General features: G+C 39.0%; 1 protein-coding gene across 1 annotated transcript in view; it reads right to left on the reverse strand.

Moving 5' to 3' along the window:
* The window catches only part of NCKAP5 (NCK associated protein 5), a 406,910-nt gene that overhangs the window by 188,975 nt on the left and 194,265 nt on the right, over positions 1-23,670 (reverse strand). Inside the window, exon 6 of the mRNA XM_087733741.1 lies at positions 15,668-15,801. Coding sequence (XP_087589867.1) covers positions 15,668-15,801 — 134 coding nt within the window. The remainder of the gene's footprint in view (positions 1-15,667; positions 15,802-23,670) is intronic.

Below are 23,670 nucleotides of genomic sequence, written 5' to 3' on the forward strand. Positions count from 1 at the left end.
TGCAATAGCAACAGTTGGACAGAACAACTATTCTACAGTGGGCGTGATCAGATTATGGAAGGATTATGTGCCATGATTGCTTCTGACAAGGTGGGGGATGAAGCCTCTTGGCCTAATTATAGACCCTAAAATTTATGGGCAATAAATACCTATCGAATAAGTAGACCAAGTCAAGAAAACAGAAAGAGTGAGCTAAATTACCTGATTATAGTATGAATTACAAATTATTCTCCACCACATGCATGTTGTTTTGTATTTATAACTAGATTAATATCCATATTAAAATGCCAGATTATTGTAAATAAAGACTCTCTGTCTTTTAGATTTAAAACATTATTAACTACTCAATAAGCTTCGTAAACTGGAGGGGAGGGTTCTGAAGAACGTAGACGAAATAATGAAGCAGTGAGTTTTTCTCAGTGCATAGTATTTAATTTCATTAGAACTTCATCAATGCCAATACCGCTCCAGTAGCATGTGCCAACCTAATGACAAAAGGTTATTTCACATTTTTATATACTCCAGATGGCAATGATTCAGAAAGAACCTCACTCCTTAGTTCAGCAGGATTAGGAAACCTCTTACAACAACCTCGACTGACATTTCTCATCCTGCCAGCACTACAATGGATCATGATGCATGTGTTTCATATTGCAGTTGCCAGTATAATTGTCCTATTACAAACGCACTGATTGAGAAAATACATGTAGCACTGCAATAACCACTAGATATGTCACCAAATATGCAACAGAGGGCTCACAATGAAATGCAGACAAGTCTGGAATGGGAAAATATTGCTCATGATTTTGCAATGCTATAAATTTCAGCAATTCAGTATGTAACTGCAAGAGATGAATGAAACCCAAAATATTTAAAGTATTTTTACAACAAGAATACTCACTGAAGTATGAAACTACTGAAACCAGTGACCCATTATTCTTCCCTTTATACACTAAAATTGTCTTCAACAAATATTTCAGAAACAGATCCACGTGGCCTCTGTGAAACTCAAATTTTTTAAAAAATGTTAAGTTTTCCTCATTCTTTCTATAACAGGTTCTACAGTAAATTCACACCAACATAACATACTCTCCCACTATTGACTACTGCATAGTCTTAGACAAAATGAGCTCTTTTCTCTGTGAAGTCTTGAGACTAAAATATAAGAATTGAATTTGATAGACATTTGCCTTTTAAGGAAGACATTGACAGTTGGATTGTTTTTTGGTTTTTTTGCTCTTCAGTTTGAGAATACAAGCATAGTAGCAGCAGACATTTACAGTACTTGAGAAGATTAAGAAATACTTCGTCTTGAACAGAATTCATATTCGGAGATACACTTGCATTCAACAAGCCAAGGGGAGGGATCACCACTGTAGGCCACTTTTAACACATACCCACTTTGATATACCATAACTGTAACTGTAATTTTGAAGTCAGTCAACTCCCTGGCTTTTTAATCTACCAATTACCTTGCTCTGCCTTAGCTGCCTTTCAGAAAGTAGTACAGGTGGTCAGAATTTTCCAATTTCTTGATTTTTCCAGTAAAAAGGAATATACACAAAGGCTTCCTGTTATTTGCTTATCATCTGTACATGATCTATACACGATTAGCTTTCTGACGGCTAGTAGATACAAGCTGGAAGGAATCTGCCAACTGAAGACAAACAAAACACAGCAATAAAACCACAATCAACTCAATGCCTCTAAAAAGGATTTAGGATGAAGGATGAAACCTATAGCTAAAGACAGAAGAAGGTTACCTTCTGATCAGGTGAGACAGTGTATCAACCCATGCCACATTCATTCAATTAACAGACTCTGCAGCTTGCAAACACCGATAAGGGCACTACAACTTAATGATCTAATCTGTATTCCTAGAGGATGAAAACTTAGTTCAAAACACACAGTTTACTTGGATTTCCAATACAGGCACAATGTACGGCAGGACGTGCTTGCTCTGCTACGTACTGGCATGAAAAACTGGACAATTAAATCCCACAAATATAGGAGAACAAAAAGGAGGATTAAAAGCGCTTGCAGAAAAACGTAGGTCAAGTTCTCAAATGCAGCACAACCTTCTCTGCCAAAACAAGAGACTACGGAAATCTCTGGTCCCTTGCAGCATCAAGCCTCATTGTCTCACATCTCCTCCTAACCACTCTTCTCATAACAAATGCAGCTCTTCCTCAGCATGCCACTTCTTCCTCCCTATCTGGAATGGTGGTGAAAACCAAGAAGAGTAAAATCCCTTATCTTGAAGAAAGCAATTGAACTGGGATTCAGTTATCGTGAAACAGAGTGATGGAAAAGAAAAATGTTCTCCAAGGTATATGGAAACTAAGAGTGTGTATCAACAACCTAAAATACTCAGTGTTCTCTATGATGTTCTGACTTGTTCTGAACAGAGAAACTACACTGCATCCTTTTGCAGCATATCCTTAGTTATCTGATTGTCACAAGAGGAGCTCGTTGTTTTATGCAACACAACATTCTATTCCCATCCTTTGGACAATGTTTGCAGAATAACCTATCCGTAGTTATTATACTGCATGCTTGGAAGATAATGGATGCTTTCTGAAATATATATTTAATTAATTCCTATTGATACACAGTTTGACTGAAGGTTAGCAGTGCCCAATTTGTAAAATTTGAGATTAGGAAGCAGGCACTACACACGGAATTAAAACCATGTTACAGTGAAACAATCATTCAAATCAATCTACATTTTCTTACAGTATCTGCAAACTGAAGCACACATTATGACCAAAGATAATCACATGAAGATTTTTGGCAATGCTTTACAATAAAAGCTATCTGCAATAGTAGACAGTAATTGTTACTAAATTGTAACAGAATCGCTATGGAATTAGGAATTATAACCATATTAGTCATATAAGTTCAACATGATTAATGGCACTGCAAAAAGTATCAAGATTTTAAGCAATAAACCCGTTACAGGCAAAGCCCACAGTAATTACTTAAGTCCATTCCTGCCATAAGCCAGATATAGTCAGCTCTCATTGTTGCATTTTTAGTGCAGTCATCGTGCACCTTTCAAGGAGCTGGTGAGGATCTGGCCCACCATCCCTATTTATTAGAATAGTTTGAATCATGTCAGATTACTTAAAACTGCAGCATTCGTCCTTTAGTGTTTTCTTCATCCTTAAGAAGGGAAATGCCCATTCCTTTCCAGGGGACATTCCCTCTGCTAGGTCTAGATCCAAACTCAGTAAGAACCCTAAGCCTCTCCTTCAAACAGGAGTGAAGAAAGACCTCACAGCTGTTCTTACTGAAACTGATGGACTAAAACCAAGCACCTTTTCTTTTTCAAATCCCATTTTTCCTCTAAGCAAGTTCCATTACAGATATCAAGAAAATGTTGTACAAGCAACATCCATGCAGCTGAAACAAACTTCTTATGTCTTCAGGGCTGTGCTCGTTTTGGCTGGGGTAGAGTTAATTTTCTTCACGGTAGCTAATATAGGGCTATGTTTTGGATTTGTGCTGGGAACAGTGTTGATAATACAGGCATGTTTTTGTTACTGCTGAGCAGTGCTGACATAAGAAGCTGGGAGGGGACATGGCTGGGACAGCTGACCCCAACCGACCAAAGGGCTGTCCCACACCATATGGCGTCATGCTCAGCATAGAGAGCTGGGGGAAGAAGAAGGAAGGGGGAGACATTTGGAGTGATGGTGTTTGTCTTCCCAAGTCACCGTTACGCGTGATGGACCCCTGCTTTCCTGGAGATGGCTGAACACCTGCCTGCCCATGGGAAGGAGTGAATGAATTCCTTGTTTTGCTTTGCTTGCGTGCGCAGCTTTTGCTTTACCTATTAAACTGTCTTTATCTCAACCCACGAGTTTTCTCATTTTTACTCTTCTGATTCTCTCCCCCATCCCACCGGGGGAAAGTGAGAGTGGCTGGGTGGTGCTTAGTTGCCAGCTGGGGTTAAACCACAACAAGGGCATAAATCCCTGAGGGTGCACCTGTAGAGTATCTAGCAAAAATGTAGTATCAGAGTAACAGATGAATAATCAGAAAAACTAGGTCTAGAAGCCTATACAAGAAAAGCCAATCCCATCCTGTTCTCTTAATGTTTAACATATACTCTGAGAAGCAAAACTCTAAAACCGTTTGCACCTAACATAATACCTTTTCAGCTTTAAACATACTCACTGTAACTTTTAATAATCATATTTGAAATGTGCTCATAGGAGAAAACACACACACAAAACATTTCGATAAAAGAAAAAGATTAAAACTAAATTTTTAACTTGCCCTGTCCAATTTTGAGCACTGACAAACAAATGAACTGCTGCACGGCCTGTTACATTAGAACAATACTTTGGAATAATTACAAGTTCTGAGATAAAATTAAAATTACCATAATAATTCTCCTGTGAAACAATCCAATCTATGCAGACTACAAATTGCTACTAGGTTGAAAAAATATATTACCACCTCAAGTCAGGCAGATAAATTATTCTATTTCCATTAGTTAGTGTAGGTACTTAAGAGGTTATGCAGAACAGGATGAGAAACTGATTCTATTTACAAATTATGTATTGGGCACATTTAAAGACCAGCTCTTGACTTGCACACCAGCATTAGAAAGCCAGCTATGCAAACTGTGAGTAAAGATACGATTCTACAACAGTTTCTCACTGACGAGAGCAAAAGTCCCAATCTACAGGGCCCACCTTCGGATACAACGGTGATACCAAGTTGTGTCATCTTTGTGCATGTTTTCCTATTCTGTTGCCTGTACAATATCCTTTAGAGTACGTTAGAGAAAGCCCTTTTCTCCTCCCTGCCTCATACACACATGAGAAACAGAAAACTTTGCTTTGAAATCTAAGACAAAGGATTCCCCTATTATTCTACTCAGACAGATAAAATTCAGGATTTCATGTTCTTATCCTCTGTACCACAAATCTGCACATCTGTACTATTTAAGGCACCAAACTCCTCAAAGGTACCTGAAGCACTCCTTTCCTTCTGCCTTTAATGAAAGCAGAAGGCACACCAGTATCTTAAAAAGGCTGAGCTCTTTTCTGGATCAGATTTTATCTGCTTGCAATTAGAATGGGAGTGTAGGCTCCCTGGTTTAGTTTCCTGTAAAATTTTAAAGGTAAAATTTAGACTCAGTCAACCAATGATCCTTTGAAGATTCCAATCACGGTCATAAAAGAGAAGTATCGCTATCGAGATCATTTGGTTTTATGTCAGCTTTTTAATCATAATATTCCCTCATGGTTTAATTTGCTCTGTACCTACCGCCATCAATCTGAATATACACCACTGCCCATTAATGACACATTTACAGTTTACAACACAACTTTTATAGTAGAGGAAAATTATTAATACAAGCCACCTCAACCATCTAACAGAAAAACAACCACAAAAATCATGATCATAAACTCACGCTTCTCTCTGACCCATTAGTAAAGAGAAACAGTCTATAATCTGCAAATCATATATCAGATATGGCTTTTAAGTATAGGTTTACAATCATATGACAAAATGAACCACAAGTGTGATGGGATCAGCAAATTAAATTGGGATAAATCCGTGTTATCCGGGTAGTGACTTTACTCACGGAATCAGAGGATCATTCTTAACTAACCTTATATATATTGATTTTAAAAATGTGTGTCTTTTCGTCTCTCCAAGAGAACTGCTCACTTTGAAGAAATTAGTGTCAAAGCGTGGACAGCACATGTAAGCCTGGCATGAGCATAGGTAAGACGGCCAGCTGTGAAAGGCACATGCAATGGAGGTTTCAAAACATTCCTGTCCTTTCCATTTCATATCCTCTCTCTTCCCAGGAATGGGTAATTAATAAAAGGTACCGTTGTACAACACTACAGGGAAAGAGAAGACTCTAAAGAGAGACTGAGTCATTGTGTTGGTGTAGAAAACAACTCTGGTAGACAATCCTGTAGCTCAAACCAGATTGATGCTTTTAAAAAGAGTCTTTAAATTTACCACAGTCATCCATGACAGATCCTAAGATAACATCTGTTCTTTGCCAGCTTTCTTCTTGCCTGTTTTCCTTATCTAGTTTAACTTTTCTAATCATTTTACGGAGACAGAATTTCCATTTACACAGATCTTTCTGAATTACTGGATTCAAAAATGTAAATGACAATGCTGTTTCAAAGGTGACTCTCTGTAGTATATTCTACTGTAAGGATTCAAGATCTTTATGACTGCATTGTCTTTCTCTCACAGGTATTCCCTCCATTTCCTTTGTAATATTCTTTTGTTACACAGATATTATGAAGACAATATCTTTAAAAGACAAAGGTACACATACAATCTGAAGTAGAGAATTTTACCATGTTCAGGTTCAGAAGGATGGATCTGGCTTTTACATGAATAAACTAAACTGTTGAAGACTTCTATCCCACCAAAATTAAAGAGAAAACTCTCTCTTATTTGTTTTGGTAGGAAACATGGCAGAAAGAATTACTGATTATTTTTAAAATCACAGAGTTATATGAAAGGCCGCCTTTTTGAAACAGAAGAATTTTCAGATTATATGGAGCCATTACTATATGCTTCTTCAAAGTATGTCAATAGTAAAGTCCATTAATGAGGAGAGAAATAGTATATAGAACTTACAAAATTAGGTGATCTTACAAGCAAAGGCAATCTTCCATTTTAATATTTTTAAAGCACACATGAACTTTCAACACACATACAAAAGTGATTACAGTTTTATGATTGCAATCTAGACAGAAGCCTGTCACCTTTAAATATATTGCCTATTATCATCTTTTCTGCAAAACATTGTAAAATTATTCTAATACATTTGGTTGGAAGGAGTTCCTAATGGGTCAAGTAAAGGATTAACCTCACATCACAGGACATGGGAATATCACAATTCTTTTCCATCATGAAAAAGTCTTCCCAAAGCAGATCATCTGTAGCAGCCACTAAGGACGTAGCACCTGATCCTAGCCATGTTCTAACTTTGAAAGCACTTCAAGAGAGATGCTACAGAGCATTGTTAACTACAGCAATTCTTCTCCGTGTACATTAAACTTAATAAAAAAACTCTTCCTGGAAGAGTTTCTCAGAGGCTACTTATTAGAGCACAGGCAACTGAACTGAGCACTGGGACCATAATTGTTTAGTTTTCTTCATGAAGACTATTGGGGAACTATATCTATATTTCATTAACAACAAATCGGTCTAATATTCTGTGCACAATTTCTTAGTTATATGTAAGTAAATAGCACTCCTTTGGGACTTCACTCATTCTTCAACTGCCTACACATATAATTGTCAGTAGTTGTTTGACTACAGTTGGTGCCCGTGAGTATGATCAAGAAATCTTGGCTGAATCTACTTATCTTAATTCTTTAACTAGTTACCTTTCGCATTCTATCTTGTGATCTCAGATCACCCTTGTCAGTCTTTATTGGTATACGTATGCCATTATTTTCCTCTAGGGAAGACTAAGAACAGCTGTTAAGCATTCCTGCTTTCTCATCTATTATATGCCATTCTATCCTCCTATCTTCCCCACGATTTTCTGTTTAAAATTACTTTTCATCCTTTTATAATCTTTGTAACAATGCTTTAGGTGTATATAAATATATATGTATATACCGCCAAATAAAAAGGTGACCTAAGTATGAAGGAGTTTCGTCTGTCACATAGAGGGGGTAATCATGCGTGGGAACATCAAGGCAAACTATGAAGAAAAAGTGATGATGATCTTCCAGTGTAATCAGGGCAGATTCTTTCCTGAAAAATGGCTCAGAATTAAGAATATAATGTTAAAAGAAAGCATTTTAAAAGATGTTCTTTTAGACCACAGCTAATTAATATGAAATAGCTTGACTTAAGGGAAAAAATAAACTAAAGGAAAACAAATTATTTTCTGCCGATCTTTGCAGATATTTTTTCTGGCAGATCTGCTGATCTTTCTGCTGGGCCTTGGAATTAAAGTATCTATCATGCCTAGCAAAGGAATCTTTTTATTAAATATGTGAAGGAATGTGTTGGTTTTGAATAGTCTCTCTACCTTATAGGGCATCAAGGAATTGCAGAATAGCACATGGCACATCTGTGACTTTCCTGATTTCCCAAGTTTGAAAGAAACCAAACTATTGCAAGTTCCACAGGAAAGAAACAGTCAGCACTTTAGCTTTCCATGTTCCAATGCAATTTTAAAAACACAACTGTAAGAACAGCAAACCAGCAATAAATAGCAGAAGTTCTCCTGACAACCACAGGTCATATCTACCTTGGAAACAACTTACCATACATGACTACACAGCTCTTAGGCAGCAACATTACTCAGTAATAGAACTTAGCTCCTATATCAGCGCTGTCCTTTCATAAATCTAAACATGTTTTACAATGGAGAATTATCTGTATCTAGAAATACCTGCAAAAATATGCCTGTTATTGTGCAAAATAAAATGCACATAGCCGTGAACTTCGACAGGTACAGGATTTCACAGTACATAAACACTAAGCACAAACTTCAATCTCTTTAAACAGTAGCATCAAGGGAATCTGCAGTTTCACCAAAATGAGGTTTTCACTGTCTTCCAACATAAAAGGATCTGTAAACCCAATCACTACATCTGCACAGGAATCCCTTCTCTTACTCTCAAGCACAATATTATTTGGTACATGCTTCCAGGAGCTTCCTTCAACATTGGTGGAGATCTCTCACTTTGGGAATGAAACAGCCATATAACAAGAGAGATTAGGGATACATACCACACACTATCTAATATAGATAGGTCATGCTCAGTCAGGACCATGGTATGGGAGTGCAGAGAATATTCAAACCATTTTTCTATTACAAATATTAATGCATGAAGAGGATTATACGTTGTGCGCGGACCTGTGTCTGGCCAGTGGTAACCTACTGTTAAATTGTAATGAAAATGTCGATACATTGTTTTTATGTTAGGCTTCGTCTTGTATGTTTTAAAAGCCAGGGTAAACCAAAGGATTACACTGTAAACTAGTAGACTACTTTGGTGCTAATCTACTACATTATGCAAAGGAAAAAGAAGACTATATCCTATCAAATAGTAGTGCTAGCTAGAACAGAGGAAGCAGAGTATCATTTCATGCTCTGATAAATCAGTAAAAGGCAATAGATGCAACCTTCCAGAAATACAAGTATAATGCATACTGTCAGCATATAAATACAAACCAAACCCACGATTTTCTGAGCGCACAGATAGCCATGTTTTTGTCTGTGGAAGATAAAAATTACCTATTTCCCTGAACCTCTTGAAAGAAGCTTTCAGCAACTAAGAGCTGCCATGAAACACCACCACATGATCCACTAGTACATCGGAGTACTGAAATAGGGCTGGCTCTTAATGCAGCTTCAGCGCCTGAAGAGTCTGCAGAAGATCAGGAACTGCATGTACCTCTACGTCCATCTTTAATAATGCCTGAAGCACAGCAATCCATCGCTCTCTAAAAGTGTTACGTAAGTCAATATACGTCATGCAGTATAGTGAGCGATAACTTCTGGTCCTTGCGTGACTTCTGTATTTTGAGTTTACACCGGTTCTTCAGCCCCTCTGTAGTCACTCTGACCTCACTGCTTTGGTTCTTTCTCAACTTCTGTATGAAAATATGTATTTCAATCTGATGGTTTCTAACATGAGAATGAGAATTGTAGTTTTTGAAGAAAGCTGAGATAACACATTCTTTGAAGATATTTCTCATGTACTTTCAAAACCACGGTATTCATACACAGAAGAGTGGAAAAAATGAAGCCTGGTATGAAAAATTATAAAATTCTTTTTTTTCTTCTTGTTGGTCAAACAACAGGAAACGAGCACATTTAGTTCAAAGTAGCCTGTGAACTGAGAGGGGACAAACTCCATATAGAACTTGGGGCAGCCTTCTCTTTGGGCTTAATTTCATGGGTTTAGTAAAACCATTCCTCTATTCTCTGCCAGATGAAAACTATTCACACAAAAGCTCCTTGATCTTACTTAAAGTAGTGCTTGACACTTCTGAGCAACGATTAGAGATGAAATATGTACCTAAGTGTCATACATGCACATAAATAAAAATACTAATATACTCACCCCATCAGTGTTAATCTAAAAGAAACTTCATCCTTTTACTCTGTCAATTCTAATCACAAGATCGATATCCTAAGCATTAGGTCGAAGCCCTAGTAAAACAGTATTCACACCACGTCCTGAGGCTCAGCAAGCCCAGCCAAGAGCTCAGCAGTCCTCCAGTGAAAGCACTCTGCCCAGCGCACCAAGAGCGGCAGCTCCAGAACTGGTGCCTGTGAAGCAGACATCAGCCCCGCTCTCAGACACCATACACCGGAGAGGCCTCCCAGCACTCAAAGACCCCAGTGGGAAGGACCCCATGCTGGAGCAGGGGAAAAGTGTGAGGAGGAAGGATTGGCAGAGACAAAGTGGTTTGAACTGATCGCAGCAGCCCCCACCCCCCACTACCCCCGCCAACCATGCTGCTGAGGAGGTAGAAGAGTCAGGAACGGAAGGAATGAAGTCGAGCCTGCGAAGGGGGACTGGGGGGGGGGAAGGTGTTATCAGTTTTGTCCTTGTTTCTCACCCTCCTTCTCTATTTTTAATTAGCAATAAATTAAATTAATCTTCCCCAAGTCAAGACCACTTTCCCCTTGATGGTAATTGGTGAATGATCTCCCTGTCCTTATCTTAACCCGTGAGGGTTTTTTTCTTATTATTTTCTCTCCCAGTCCTGTTGAGGAAGGTGAGTGAGAGAGCGGCTGGGTGGGCACCTGGCAGCCAGCCAAGGTCAACCCACCACAATGTGTTTGAAGAGGGACATCTTATAGTCAGCAGCAAAGCAGGAAGTAAGTGTACAAGTGAGATACGCACCAGACATGGAGCATTTTCAAGCCTGCGAGTTGTGTTTTGTACTTATTCACTAGTTTTCTTTGTACGGTTTCACACCATCATATCTAATAAAACCTGGCAGTATCTAAAAACAGAGGGCAGGATGACAAGGTCAGCCTTTGATATAAACTCCATCTCTGTGACAATCTGCCTCCCGCAATAACCCCACATACAGGCCACGCAGGGAGGATGATAAGAGATTACTGCAGAACTACACAGAAGAGGAGAACTGTAGACAGCTCCTTCTGTAATCCTCCTCTGAGACAAGGACTGAATTCCCACATAGTATATTACTCATCCCTGCTATAGCAAAATCAAAGGAATACCATCAATGGCTGCCAGGAGAGCATTTTAATCTCCCCAGAAACAAGATTAAAATGTTATTAATGGTTTAAATAGGCATTCAATGGGCGTTAGACAAACTGACTGACCACAGGGGCTACTGAGGCGTCCTATTGGCTTATACTTCCCAGACACGGTCTCTGATGTGTATGGATTACCAGTCATGGGAGTAAGGCCACTGAAGTGCAAGCAGGTGGTGACCTCTAGATCAAGCAGATGTGACAGTGTTAGAAATTATGATGTGATGATGCAACATCAACATGCTGATGCAATGCAAAAAATCTCTTTATCACAGCTGCTAGGAGAACAGTTATCATTATCTCGCTGACAAGCGAGAATGGAGCAAGGGGAATTAACAATAATTGGAGAAAACCAAGTAGGATGTGCTTAAAGCAATAGCCACCCAGTCCTGTTATGTGAAGTGTTATCAGATTTGTAGTAGTCATTTCTCCCCTTGTCCCCAGGCTTAACCCTACGGTCAATATTCATGTGAGGGGAATGCTGAAATACAATCTAATGAGAGTTGCACTCATCCCTTTTGCAGGACCCTGGCAGATCGAACAAGGACCGTTTCCTACTTTTCCAATAACACCCATTCTTAAAAGCCTGAGGCAGTTTTCTGGTCACAGACATTGATACCTATAAACAACATCATCTGAACTGAAAGAATTTTTGAGATTTACCCAAAGGGGATTTTAAGATTTGATACTAGACTCTTCAACTACTGTTTACAGATATGTTTTACAACAGTGTGTTTTATTGAACTTGTTTCATTTAGACCACAATAGTAATCAAAATAACTTAAGTAAAGCTACCTCTTTTACTGCTTTAACATTTAATCCCAGTTTGGAGTCACATGTACTGTATGCACTCAACAGACAACAATTTCTATTGCTTACTGATGTACAGCAGAGAAATGTAATCAATTTATATTGTGCGTATTAGTGTGCTTTTTAGAGTGATACTATAAATCACACCTACTGCTTCGGGCAGGGTTGTTGCATTTCTGTTTCTACTGTTGTAGAAAGATGCTGAAAGTAGGAAAAGCACAGCTGAAACCAAGAACAAGGAGGTACATGAGACACAGTACATTTTCTTCTCTAATGTCCAAGATATAAGAAGTTCAAGGTGAACTAATGTTAAACTGTGAGCGATCAAAAAAACTACCAAAAACAAACAAACAAAAAACCAACCAAAAATAATTAACCTAATTTCTTCCAGAGCTGGATAAAGAGGCAGCAGGCATAATACTAATGTAAATGGTGACCCGCCAGTATATACATGACAGTTGCCAACAATCAAAATGGGAAAGTCAGACTGCATGACACTCTCTTGGAAGAAACGGGGCTGATAGGTATTTAGAGAATTAGTCTTTGTGCATTTGAGCAACTTTCATCTAAACATTGTCATGCCAAGAAGGGCCTTATAGAATTTAACAGAACAGCTGCAGCAAAGCAACAGATCTCAGTTGTTTTGAGAAAGAAAACATCAAGGATTTCACCTCAAGGTGAGACTACTAAGGTAATGCAAAAATAACTCCATCCAACTACAGTGTAAAATCCTAGCTTTAACATTAAATGGTTTTCCTGCAGGATCTTTCACCACCTTAAATATACTCATCTCCAATAAAATTAGGAAACAAATTTAAAACTACATAGATACACCACAGCACAATTCTGGAAAAGACATTTGGTTTTAAAAGCTCTTTTTCCTTCCACAGCAACTGTCACATATTTATCAAACTAACCACTGTGTCACTTTAAGGCGCTGGCAGATTTATACAGATGTTAAGAAAGAGAACTTCGATTTATTTCAGACTCCTAGCCTGGAATATTGCTTACTTGGTAAGAACAGAAACGTCAATCAATAAAAAAAAACCCTTGCCTTCTGAACTCCTCAATCTCAAACTATATGCTTATATGACAGATTAAAGTTTTCACACAATTTCAGATAGGAATAGGCAGCTTTCCTCCCCTGATTACAAAGGTCAACTTACAGCTTTCCACAAACTACCATGTTTCATTCTTTCAAAGACACAGAGAAAATATTTTGAGATGCAAAGAAACATCCTCCAAATCACAGTTTAACTTACTGTACTGCATGTATATGTAGGAATGTCTATGTAAATCCACTCAGTTCAGGAATTACACAGATTTAAAAGATTTATGCTATAATATATGTTCTTACTTTAGTCTATCTGCATCTGCAAGCCAGAACATTTGGGCCCAAAGTATTATTCTTTAGCCATCTTCTGCCAAGGTACTTCCAGTTTGCTTGATTTTAACATCTCCTCCCATCACCACCTGTCTTGTCCCATTTAATTGTTCTCAAATTGAGAAAAAGTCTCAAATCCTTCAAACAATACAGAATCTCTAAGCAGCACAAGATTATCCAGTTGCGAGTTTCATTATTTGCTCAAGCAGGGTTAGAAAAAATACACTCATTTAGGGAGAAAGTCTGTTTGCGTAAGCAAATATCTTAATATTCTCCTAAATATAAGAAAAAAAACCCTCTAATATTCATCATAACAAACATAATGTTTTAAAAGCAAATGAAGTATTTAGGTGATGCATTCTCTTCCTAGCATCTGGTCTACACTAAAATAAAATCATACCCCGATGAAGCCAACGGCAGTTTTCATCATTGGTAATAACAGGGCCAACCTCAGGTGCCATTAATAAAAAGTGATATTTAAGTTTGCTTTCAAACAGTACAGCTAACGTGCAGACAGCCTTACAAAGAACATAATACTGATTTAGACAGCATTCACCTTTATCTAAATGAGAGGTACAAAAATAAAGAGACAAACAACTTTAATCCAAAGAACTTGCATCCCTCTGCTTCTTGATAGATCAGAGCAAGCTAGACTGCAAATAGTAACACAAGAAAAAGAATGGATTAATTTGAAGACAGTAGACTTCAGGGATCCTAGCTAATAATATAGTTATTCTTTTCAGAAAGACTGTAGAACTGAATCAGACTACCACCGTTTCACAGGAATAATGAAGGGTTATCCTGAAAAGATCTGAATACACAACAGCTAAAATTTTACCAAGTTACTGGGTGCAGTAGCCTGGAGACTGGTTTCCCCTCACCTCTTCTTTTCTTTTTTTCTTAATCAGGGCTGCACCATCTTTAAAGTTTATTTCAAGGGCTTCTAGTTATTGTAACAATAATATTGTTCTAAATTCAGGATCTCAGGAAGTTCTTCCATAAACAAAGATTAATATATAATAGAGCAAAATATTCTAGAATACTCATAGGGTGGATTTATTTTGTGTATATTACTCCAGAGTCTCATCAGAATGAGTACCAATTGAAACCAAAGATCATAGAACAAGAACAACAACAAAAATCTAAAAAAGAAATATCCTTAGCATTTTTAGCAAAAGAATTTCAGACTTATCTGAACACTTCGATAGTTTTTTAAAATCTGAAGAGCATAAATGGAAATTTTCCAAAAACAAAATAACAGACCAGAACAAATTTTATTATTGCTAATATCAGCTTTTGCAGCATTGCCTAGAAATCCAATCTCAGATCAGAGCAGCAGCATGGTAGACACTGAGGAAAAAAAACCAACACAAAAAAATGCCCAATACAGAAAACCCTAAAAACCCCAACAAAAACAACCAAAGAAAAAACCCACCCCATAGCTTGTTTTCAGCATATTAAACTGAACTTGAACTTTTCAACAATTCAGGGGCCTGAGGGAATGAGTTAATATTCAGGCTTGATAGAAAATATACAACATAAAATTCCATTGTCTCTTATGATTTTGTTTTGATTGTTTTGTTTCTGTTCATGTGACAAAAACAATAAAAAATTCTATTTAAGGTACAAGATCTCATCATGTATCATGAAAACAATAAATAACTCAAATCGTTACTGTGGTCATATGAATGGTTTGTCTTAAATCCCAGTTCTAAGACGGTTCCCTCATAAGTGAAGCTCTGTTCTAGCACAAAACTCTGGTCCAGTCCACACAGGAAGAGATTCGAAGCATGTTCAAGCAGGATGATTACCCAGCTGGTAAAAGGCATCACTTTTTTTTCCTTTATTCAGATTGATCAAACCTATTCTTGTCGGTTCACAGAAACAAGCAACCAAATATTGACTTATCAATGACATGCACTTCTTGAGGAGTGAAGACCTGTACTCAGAAAATTATTGGGAATTCTAACAATTCAAAATCTCTAGAAATGAAAATTTTCACCATTACACAGAATGATGGTATAAGCCCTTTAAGTTTTACAGGATGCTAACAATCATTGAGCCAAAAGCCCATTCTGTTTACAGAATTTCAGAGACCGCACAGTTTTTCCTTTAGATTCCATCCATTCAAGCTATCAACAGGTTTGATCAATCTTTCTACACCAAAGTATGTTCTTCCCGTATTTTGAACACAGTTTACTTATGCAACATACCTGGAAAACTGTTCTTGCAGCCCACGCATCTGAGCTCTGCTACGCTCCGACTCTAGTGTCACCTCCCGTAATCTTTTTTCACTCTCAAGTCTTAAATGTCTTTCTTCCTCCAACTCATGTATCAGCTTCTCACGCTGAAAGACCATAAAAAGTTATTTATTAATTGTACACGTAAACATACTTTTAGCAAAAATTTAAGACTTAATTTGGGAAAAATCATCAATCAATGAAAATAATTACCCTAACTATCCAGTCCCATCATTTTTTTCCATAGCAATGTTACATAGAATAACAAACTAGAGATGGAAAGCCTTTCAGAATGTCTCCATCACATCGAGCTACTCTTACTCGGCCTAGTCTCACTGAAGTCAGCATATTTAAAAACAAACACCCACCCTCTCCTTCAAAGCTCTTTCTCTTCATGTCCACTCAAAATAAAACGTAAAAAATCATTTTTGAGATCTGTGATCTATCTTGCTTGAATGCAGACAGAAGAAGCATGAAACAAGTCAAGAGGACAACTTGTCACCCATCCCTTAATGTTACAGTCTCACGAGCCAGGAAGGACCTGCTGCTGCACCACTGGTTTTCTTGTTTTGGCTGAGAGGAGGATCCCTATCAGTAGGACAGACTCTATTTGAATCTATTTACTGAAATACGATGACAAAGAATATGTTTTTAAAAACTGAGTAGCAACCAAACAAATATGAGAGAAATAAAAATGTCATTAATTTTACTAATAGTTCTCAAAGGCAAATAAGCATATGGTTGTTGCGAACTCTTAAAACAGAGGGCCAAACAACCCAACCCACAACATACTGTGCTACCCAGATACATCTACATATGCCATGGCCTAAACTTTTTTTTTTTTTTTAAAAAAGAACGAACATCACATAAAAGGGTACCCAATGATTTCAAAATCCTATTTTAAAAGTAGTTAAATGCAATTTAGGATGAGCAGGGGAATGAACTGAGAAGTTATAAAAAATGCTATTGGAATTTAAAAAATGTATACATAGCCTTTTCCGTGTGAACCTGTTACACAGAAATTAAATTAAATTAAATTAAATTTTTCCTTGTGCATTTAAATGAGATAACAAATCAATAAATAAAACACCCAAGCAATTTATGTGGTACTACATTATACTCCATCAGCAAAGGGGTTCCAGTGTCAGTTGTCTAAGAAAAGGTTAAGTCATTGTAAAGCTACAGTGGCTACCACCTATATGCTTTGAAAAATCTCTGTGCCCATGGTGCTGTGCAACTTGTAGCCTGTCAGACAGCCTGACATAGTTCCATTGCTGACCTAAATTTTCATGACATACCTGCAAAAATTTATCTAGAAATTATACATACAGTTTCATTAGAAAATAACAAAGGTATCTTAGTGTTAAGCCATTAAATGGGGGAGGCAGATTATTTGTACAAGTCTCACAGCTATAAATCTTACTGGATAATAATTTACAATAGCAGTAACCAAGGGACCAAAGATGTGAACACTACCAAGTGGAAAAGGGATCTTAGAGATAGTGATAAATAAGCAGATGCCACAAAGGGACGCTGCAAAGGATTAAATGAAATATCTATATGCTTGTGAAAAAATATGGGGAATTACTCAGAGAACAGAGGGCTTCTGTCTAGTTGGTCATATGCAATACCTGGAAAATGGAAAACTGCAAAACAAGAAACAAATTACTGGAAAATAAATACATTGTTCTAACTAAATTATCTAATTACTGTCCTTACTGTTACATAACCATGTTCTGCCAGGTGCTGAGTAACCCTTGGTTTCTGCCAAGCTACGATGCGCAGAGAGCGCTCAGTACCGGGCAGAAGATACACAGCACCTTCAGTACAGAGAGTACAGCTCACGAAGAGTAACTGAGGCTAATGATATGGGAAGTACATTCAGAGCAGTTAGCATTTCTCCAGCTTAGATCCCGTCAATGCCAGCTTCAAAACTGTACTGTTCCAGAGGCCCTTGCTGAATACTGTTAGCATCTTCTCTTACAGAAGCATTTCACTGCTGCTAAAGAGACATCTAGAGCTTCCAGAGAGTCAGAGAGTAGCAAAGAAAATGACATAAAGAAATATATAGTTACTACCCAGGGCTTAAGACAAGCTTTCAGAAGATACTGGCGTCTATAGAAACTGGGCTTAAAACCAAATACATAACTGTCCCTATAGTAACTGATAAACCACCTGGGAGGAAAATCAGGTACTGCTACAAACCCCTGAGTGCCCAAGTTGACTCAAAGCACCAGGCTGTGCCTGAGTTACCTGATGCAGTAACAGCTTGACTACGATAATACACTGAAGACCAGAGATTCAGCCATGCCTTCAACACCCATTCAGCATCATTACTGCCACAATGATCTTACTCTGATACAGCAACTACCTCTGTATGTCTGCTATGCTGACCATGCTCTGGCCCTCAAATAAACCTTCTTTCTATATTAAGTGCAAAGCCAGATCTCCACGGGGGGGAGAGACAAAACGTGACACTTCAGGAAGCAGAGGAGTATCCTGTCCTCCATCTCACTGCCAGGGTGTTTTGCAGGTTGCACACAGCTCCACTGACTGTCCTGCAGAATGAGTGTGCCGTATCTACGTGCATGGCTATGCTGCTGCTAATCACAAAACCACATTGTCTAATAGAGCATTGAATATACAGCAGACATTCACAAATCCAAACTTTCCCCTACAGGTCAAAGAGCTGTATAAGCTAATTCTAGGTTTCATTTACCTCTTGCTGGTAGGTCAGACAATGCTCTTGCTACCATTTACTCCTTCTATTCATGTGGGCAAGTCTGTGTTATCGACCTACACAAAAAGATCAGCACATCCACATGAATTTTTTTTTTTAAGAAGAAAGGACCTGGGAATTACCTTAAGAAAAGCACCCGTAAACCAACAACAAATTCACATTACAAGAACAACAATGTGACAGGAACGAAATGCTTAAACATTAGGAACTTCTGGAATGAGTTAAATCTCCAGCACCAATTCAGCCACCTCATGGGCAAGCATAATGACACAGCATATATTACATGAGTACATATATTATATAAGCTAATATATTAGCTAATATATTAGCTTGTATTATATGAGCACATACTATTGCTGTACAAAACTTACACTTCTTTCAGGATATGAGACGAACAACGAACAAGTCACAAGGCTACAAGACCACAAACAAAAGCACTAACCTATGGCCCTGAAATTCTGCGTTCTCTCCCCAGCTACCAAAAATTTCCTGTACGAATAGGGAGACTGCCCACAGGATAGCTGCACAGCAATAACACCACCAGCCTTCATTCATGTGCTTCTTCACAAGAATTTACTGGCAACCTTGAGGCATTTCTGCCATATCTTGCAGAAAGCAGATCTGCTTTCAGCCAGATCACAAACATTAAATAGTGTAGAGGGGGAAGAAAAGGAGTAAGAGACCACCCACACTTGGAGAGTTTTCAGTCTCCAGGACACAAAACACTCATGTATACTACACACAGAAAGTAGCTCCCAGCAGTAGTGATCTTATCTACAAGAAAAGAGAACTACATTTTTATTCAAACCCAGAAAAGTCATAATGAAGTGTCACAAGAAAGAAGTGAGCCTAACATACGGAAACGCCAGGCTTAAAGAGAGGTGGTTTTTTTGGTCTCCTGAAAGCAGATAACATAGCCCTGAATTCTCCAGAAATTTTGCATTGTCATAACTCCCTTTATAAGCTCCTCTGAGCTAAACCCACTTAATTCTGTGCAAAATAAAGGCGTGTGAAAGGAAACGAACTAGCTAGAAATGGTTCAAGGTTTTGTAGTGAATATAAGCTTACTGGAAAGGGATACAATTAGCATGCCATGCAAAGAAAGGTTAAATAAAAAAAGAAAGTATCATGTGAAAGAAATCAGTACGTTTTAACACCAGAAAAATCACTTCATCTTCCAATGAAGTTATATGTGTTCCCACTTGCCAATTCTTCTTTAATTGCAGCTTCTTCTCTCCATGAGCTCTGCTCGAACTATTTTCCCTGCTTCCTCTCCTCGCTTTCTGCAGCACAGCTATAACCTTCTCCTCATAGAAGTATAACCCTTGTTTCACTCTCGCTTCCCTTTCTCAGCCTCTCCAGATAGCCTGACTTTCATCACATCGCCCTGTCAAATCTCTGATAATTTTCCAAATGCACAAAAATTTTATGTGAACAAACTAGAGTGAAAGACACGGTTAGCAAACTCCACCAATACTTACGTGCAAGTACTGGAATATTTTAACACTTGAACAAATACTGTTTGCAATTACTTTTTCATGAACATTTCAGCAGTTTCACTAGCTGCTCATTATGCTCGTGAGCCAGCGTTTGCACTTCAACGAGTTCCTTTTTGTGTAGCTGTAGGAATGTTCGTGTCAAAATGTTTCTTTTCTCATCCAGGCGGGGATATGTACCACACATTAACTCATCTTCTCAAAGTTAAGGAAGGAATCCAATTTGAGATACTCATGATCAAAACAAAACGCATGATAACTATTTATGGCTAGACTGAAAATAGTGCATGTATTTGACAGAAAAATCCACATCGCTCCTCAGCACTCTATGAAGAGACTAAGAGACACTTATTTTCAGAGTTACTGGTTAACAGCCATGCTCTTGGTCTAAGGACTGACTCAGAGCAGCCATGGATGAATGTCTCCTAAGAGGTGCTCAACTGTCTCCTTTAATTCACTTGGGACATGTCGCAAATGTCAGGACCTGGTTCTGTCACGCTCTACCAAACCGCAAACATTTCCTCTCTTGAATGACCTCTGATGCCGTGACAGCCAGCAGCAAACGCAGAAGTGACAAAACATGGAAGCAGACATGGCGGGTGGCAGCCATGGGAGGCAGATGGCAGCGCGTGGTGTTGCGGGGCTGGGAGCTACACAATGGCCTTTCGGTTCTGGGAGAGGTTTACAGCCAGCACGCAGAGCGAACATGTGGCACCTTAAGGTTTTGCACGGAGAAGCTGTCGTCTTACTGTTTTTCCTTTCTGGGCTTCTCGCTGTCAAGTTTAAATTTAGACATGGATGACACTCAAGCCTTCCCAGTCAGGGACTTGCAGTTTAACTCCTTCACCTGTCATTGCAAATAAAATCAGCAGATGTCTCGTTTGAATGACGGGACCGACTCCATGACAATACCTTCTCAGGGACTTCTCTCCACCAGGGTCAAGCATTTGACTAACTCAAGCAGATTTCTTATTCCAAACCCTCTAGTCTCATCCCACCCTTTCTGCCAGACCTCCTTGACTCCCCTCCTCAGCGCTGACGATCTTGCACCCTCCATGTTAAAACTGCTTTGTTGACAGATCATTCCTCCTTGCCTCTCCACCAAAAAACATTTTCCCCTACCCCTCCATAATGCATCACCCTAATAATCTTACTTTTTCTTAATGTCAGTGGGTCAGATGCATTGTGTGTCTGCGGCTGCCGGCAGCAGGGGGCTGTGGGGCCTCTGTGAGGAGAGGCGGGGGCTGCCCCGGGCCAGACACAGCCGGTTCCAGCCGGTTCCAGCCGGCTGTGCCCCAGCCCCACCGCAGGGCACAGCTGAGCCCACCAGCGACGCTGGTGGTGCCTCTGTGAAAATGTATTTAAGAAAGGGCAAAACGCCACAGAGGCGGTGAGGAAAAAAGTGTGAGAAACAGCCCAGCGAGTGGCCAGGTCTGGGGAGGAGGAGAGGGAGGAGGCACCCCCAGCACTCGGGTGGGTATTTCCCTGCAGCCCGTGGAGGGACCATGGCAGACATTTCCTGAAGGACTGCAGCCTGCGGAGAGCCCACGCTGGGGCAGGTTTATCCCGAAGGACCGCAGCCCGTGGAAGGACCCAGGCTGGAGCAGGGGAAAGGTGTGAGAAGGTGCAGCAGAGAGGGACTGTCACGGTCTGTCCTCAGCCTGCATCCTCATCCCCCTGCGCCGCTCAGCGGGGGAAGTTGGGGAGTCAAACTCCCCAAACAGCACTTTGGAAAGTATTATCCAAATGTACTTTAACTGGCAATAAATTAATCTTCCCCAAGCTGAGTTTGTTCTGCCGGTGAGGGTAAAACGTAAGCAATCTCCATGTCTTTATCTTGACCCACGAGCTTTTTCATCTTATTTTCTCCCCCCGTCCTGTTGAGGAGGGGGAGTGAGAGAGCAGCTGGGTGGGTGCCTGGCAGCCAGCCAAGGTCAGCCCACCACACCAGAGTATTTTATTTTTAACTTTTTAATTTTTCTGTCACATAAAAATCATACTACCCCTTTGATCAATAATGTTATCTATATGTTAAACAAAAACGTGTCTGTACATCAAGATTTAAAACTATACATTACTGCAAGTGAAAAATTAAAGGGATTGAGTATACACACGCCATGCATACTATACAGGGTGTTGTTACTTATAAGGGAGCCAGCTGGACATCTACATAGGAACTGGTCTCTCCTTTTTCTGTTAGCTTATGTTTGAGTCTTACGAAAAGCAATTCTTAAGAACAGCTAGGTATAATTGAACTGATTAGTTCAAATATCAAAAATGTCTTAAAAGGGGCACAAATGTAATCTCTTCTCATCTTTAAGGTTACCTTATAAGTAGTGAAAAGGGCTACTACTTAAATAGAAATAAGATTCTTCCGTATTCTTGAATTTGTTCTTTGCTTCCCCAGTGCATCATAAGAAGGGTTTTACTATGGTACTACTAATTATGGGAGCACTATTTTGTCAAAAAAAGTCTACATGAGAATATTTAACACAGGCTTAATGTTGCTCAAAATCAGGCTAATAACCTTCACATTAATTTTTTAACAACTATTTTAAAGCATTTGCTAAAGAGGGTCACAATTTCTGTGTAATTAATAATGATTTCAAACAGATACTTTGCAATGAATTTAAATGAGGGGAAGAAAAGAACACAAAATTTTTTGTTTACAGTTTGAAGTACCATTAAGTCACTGCTCACCTAAACTGAGTATTTTTAATGCATTCTCTGATGCTACGCATCTGATACCTTGGCATAAAAGTCATAATTTAATAGAATCATAGCCTGGTCTGTAACACGACATCCTATGAGCCAGAGAGAATCAACTGGCCACAAAAGCAGACAACACCACCACAAAAGTAGACAACAATGACGACAAACAAATGGCAACTACTAGAAGCACATTAAAAATAAATTTTTCTAGCAAGTCAATGCCCGATACTGTTATGAATAAATATGCATATTCAAAGTACTCAAAACCACTATTTTATCACCTTTGTATACCACTTTTGAAAGACTGCTGCAGGCAGGAGCCACGAAACAGCCTGGGATAAGGGATGAGAGAGGGATGGTGAAACAGTTCCATTTTTCAAGAATTATGAAATATTAATTGAAATAGAAACTGGAATTTGCAACTTGGTCTCCCAGTTGTTGGTTACTTTGTTAAAGTAACTCATTTCTTCTGATGCAATGAATATTTAATTCCCCCAGCATAATGCATGGCGATCAAATGGTAGTTGTTCAAGTGCCACAGAGTATACCTGAGCCCCAGCTGCCCACGGCCCAAGCTGTTTGTTAAAGGCAAGTACACGTGTTCTCTATGTTACAGATATCTTGTGACAGCTTGTGTTTGGGTCCTGCAAAAAAAACAGGTCAAGGAGCCCGAGGTGGTTCACCCTCATCTGTCTTACCCAGAAGGTGGGGGAAATCCCTTTGGTGTGGTCACCTCCAGAGGCAGATGGACCTGCTTGTCACCCTCCTGCAAAGCCTGGGGCTCCCACGCAAGGCAGGAGTCCTCCCTCCAAACTCCCCTTCTGCAGCCTGGTCCCAAACCCAGCACACAGGAGACTACAGTCCGCCATCTGTCTAAACTTATTTCACTCGCAGATGACAGGAAAGAAATGTGATTACAAGAACAGAGAGCAGATATAATTTTTTACTTCATCATAAATTGCACCAGGTGCTGTATTTTCATTCAAATTAAAATGAGTCAAACTTCAGAGTGTCCTTTGTTTGCTCCT

The sequence above is a fragment of the Nipponia nippon genome, unplaced genomic scaffold (genome assembly GCF_047370975.1).
Source record: "Nipponia nippon isolate SJK-2023a ecotype South Korea unplaced genomic scaffold, ASM4737097v1 scaffold_5, whole genome shotgun sequence".
Taxonomy (NCBI): Eukaryota; Metazoa; Chordata; class Aves; order Pelecaniformes; family Threskiornithidae; genus Nipponia; species Nipponia nippon.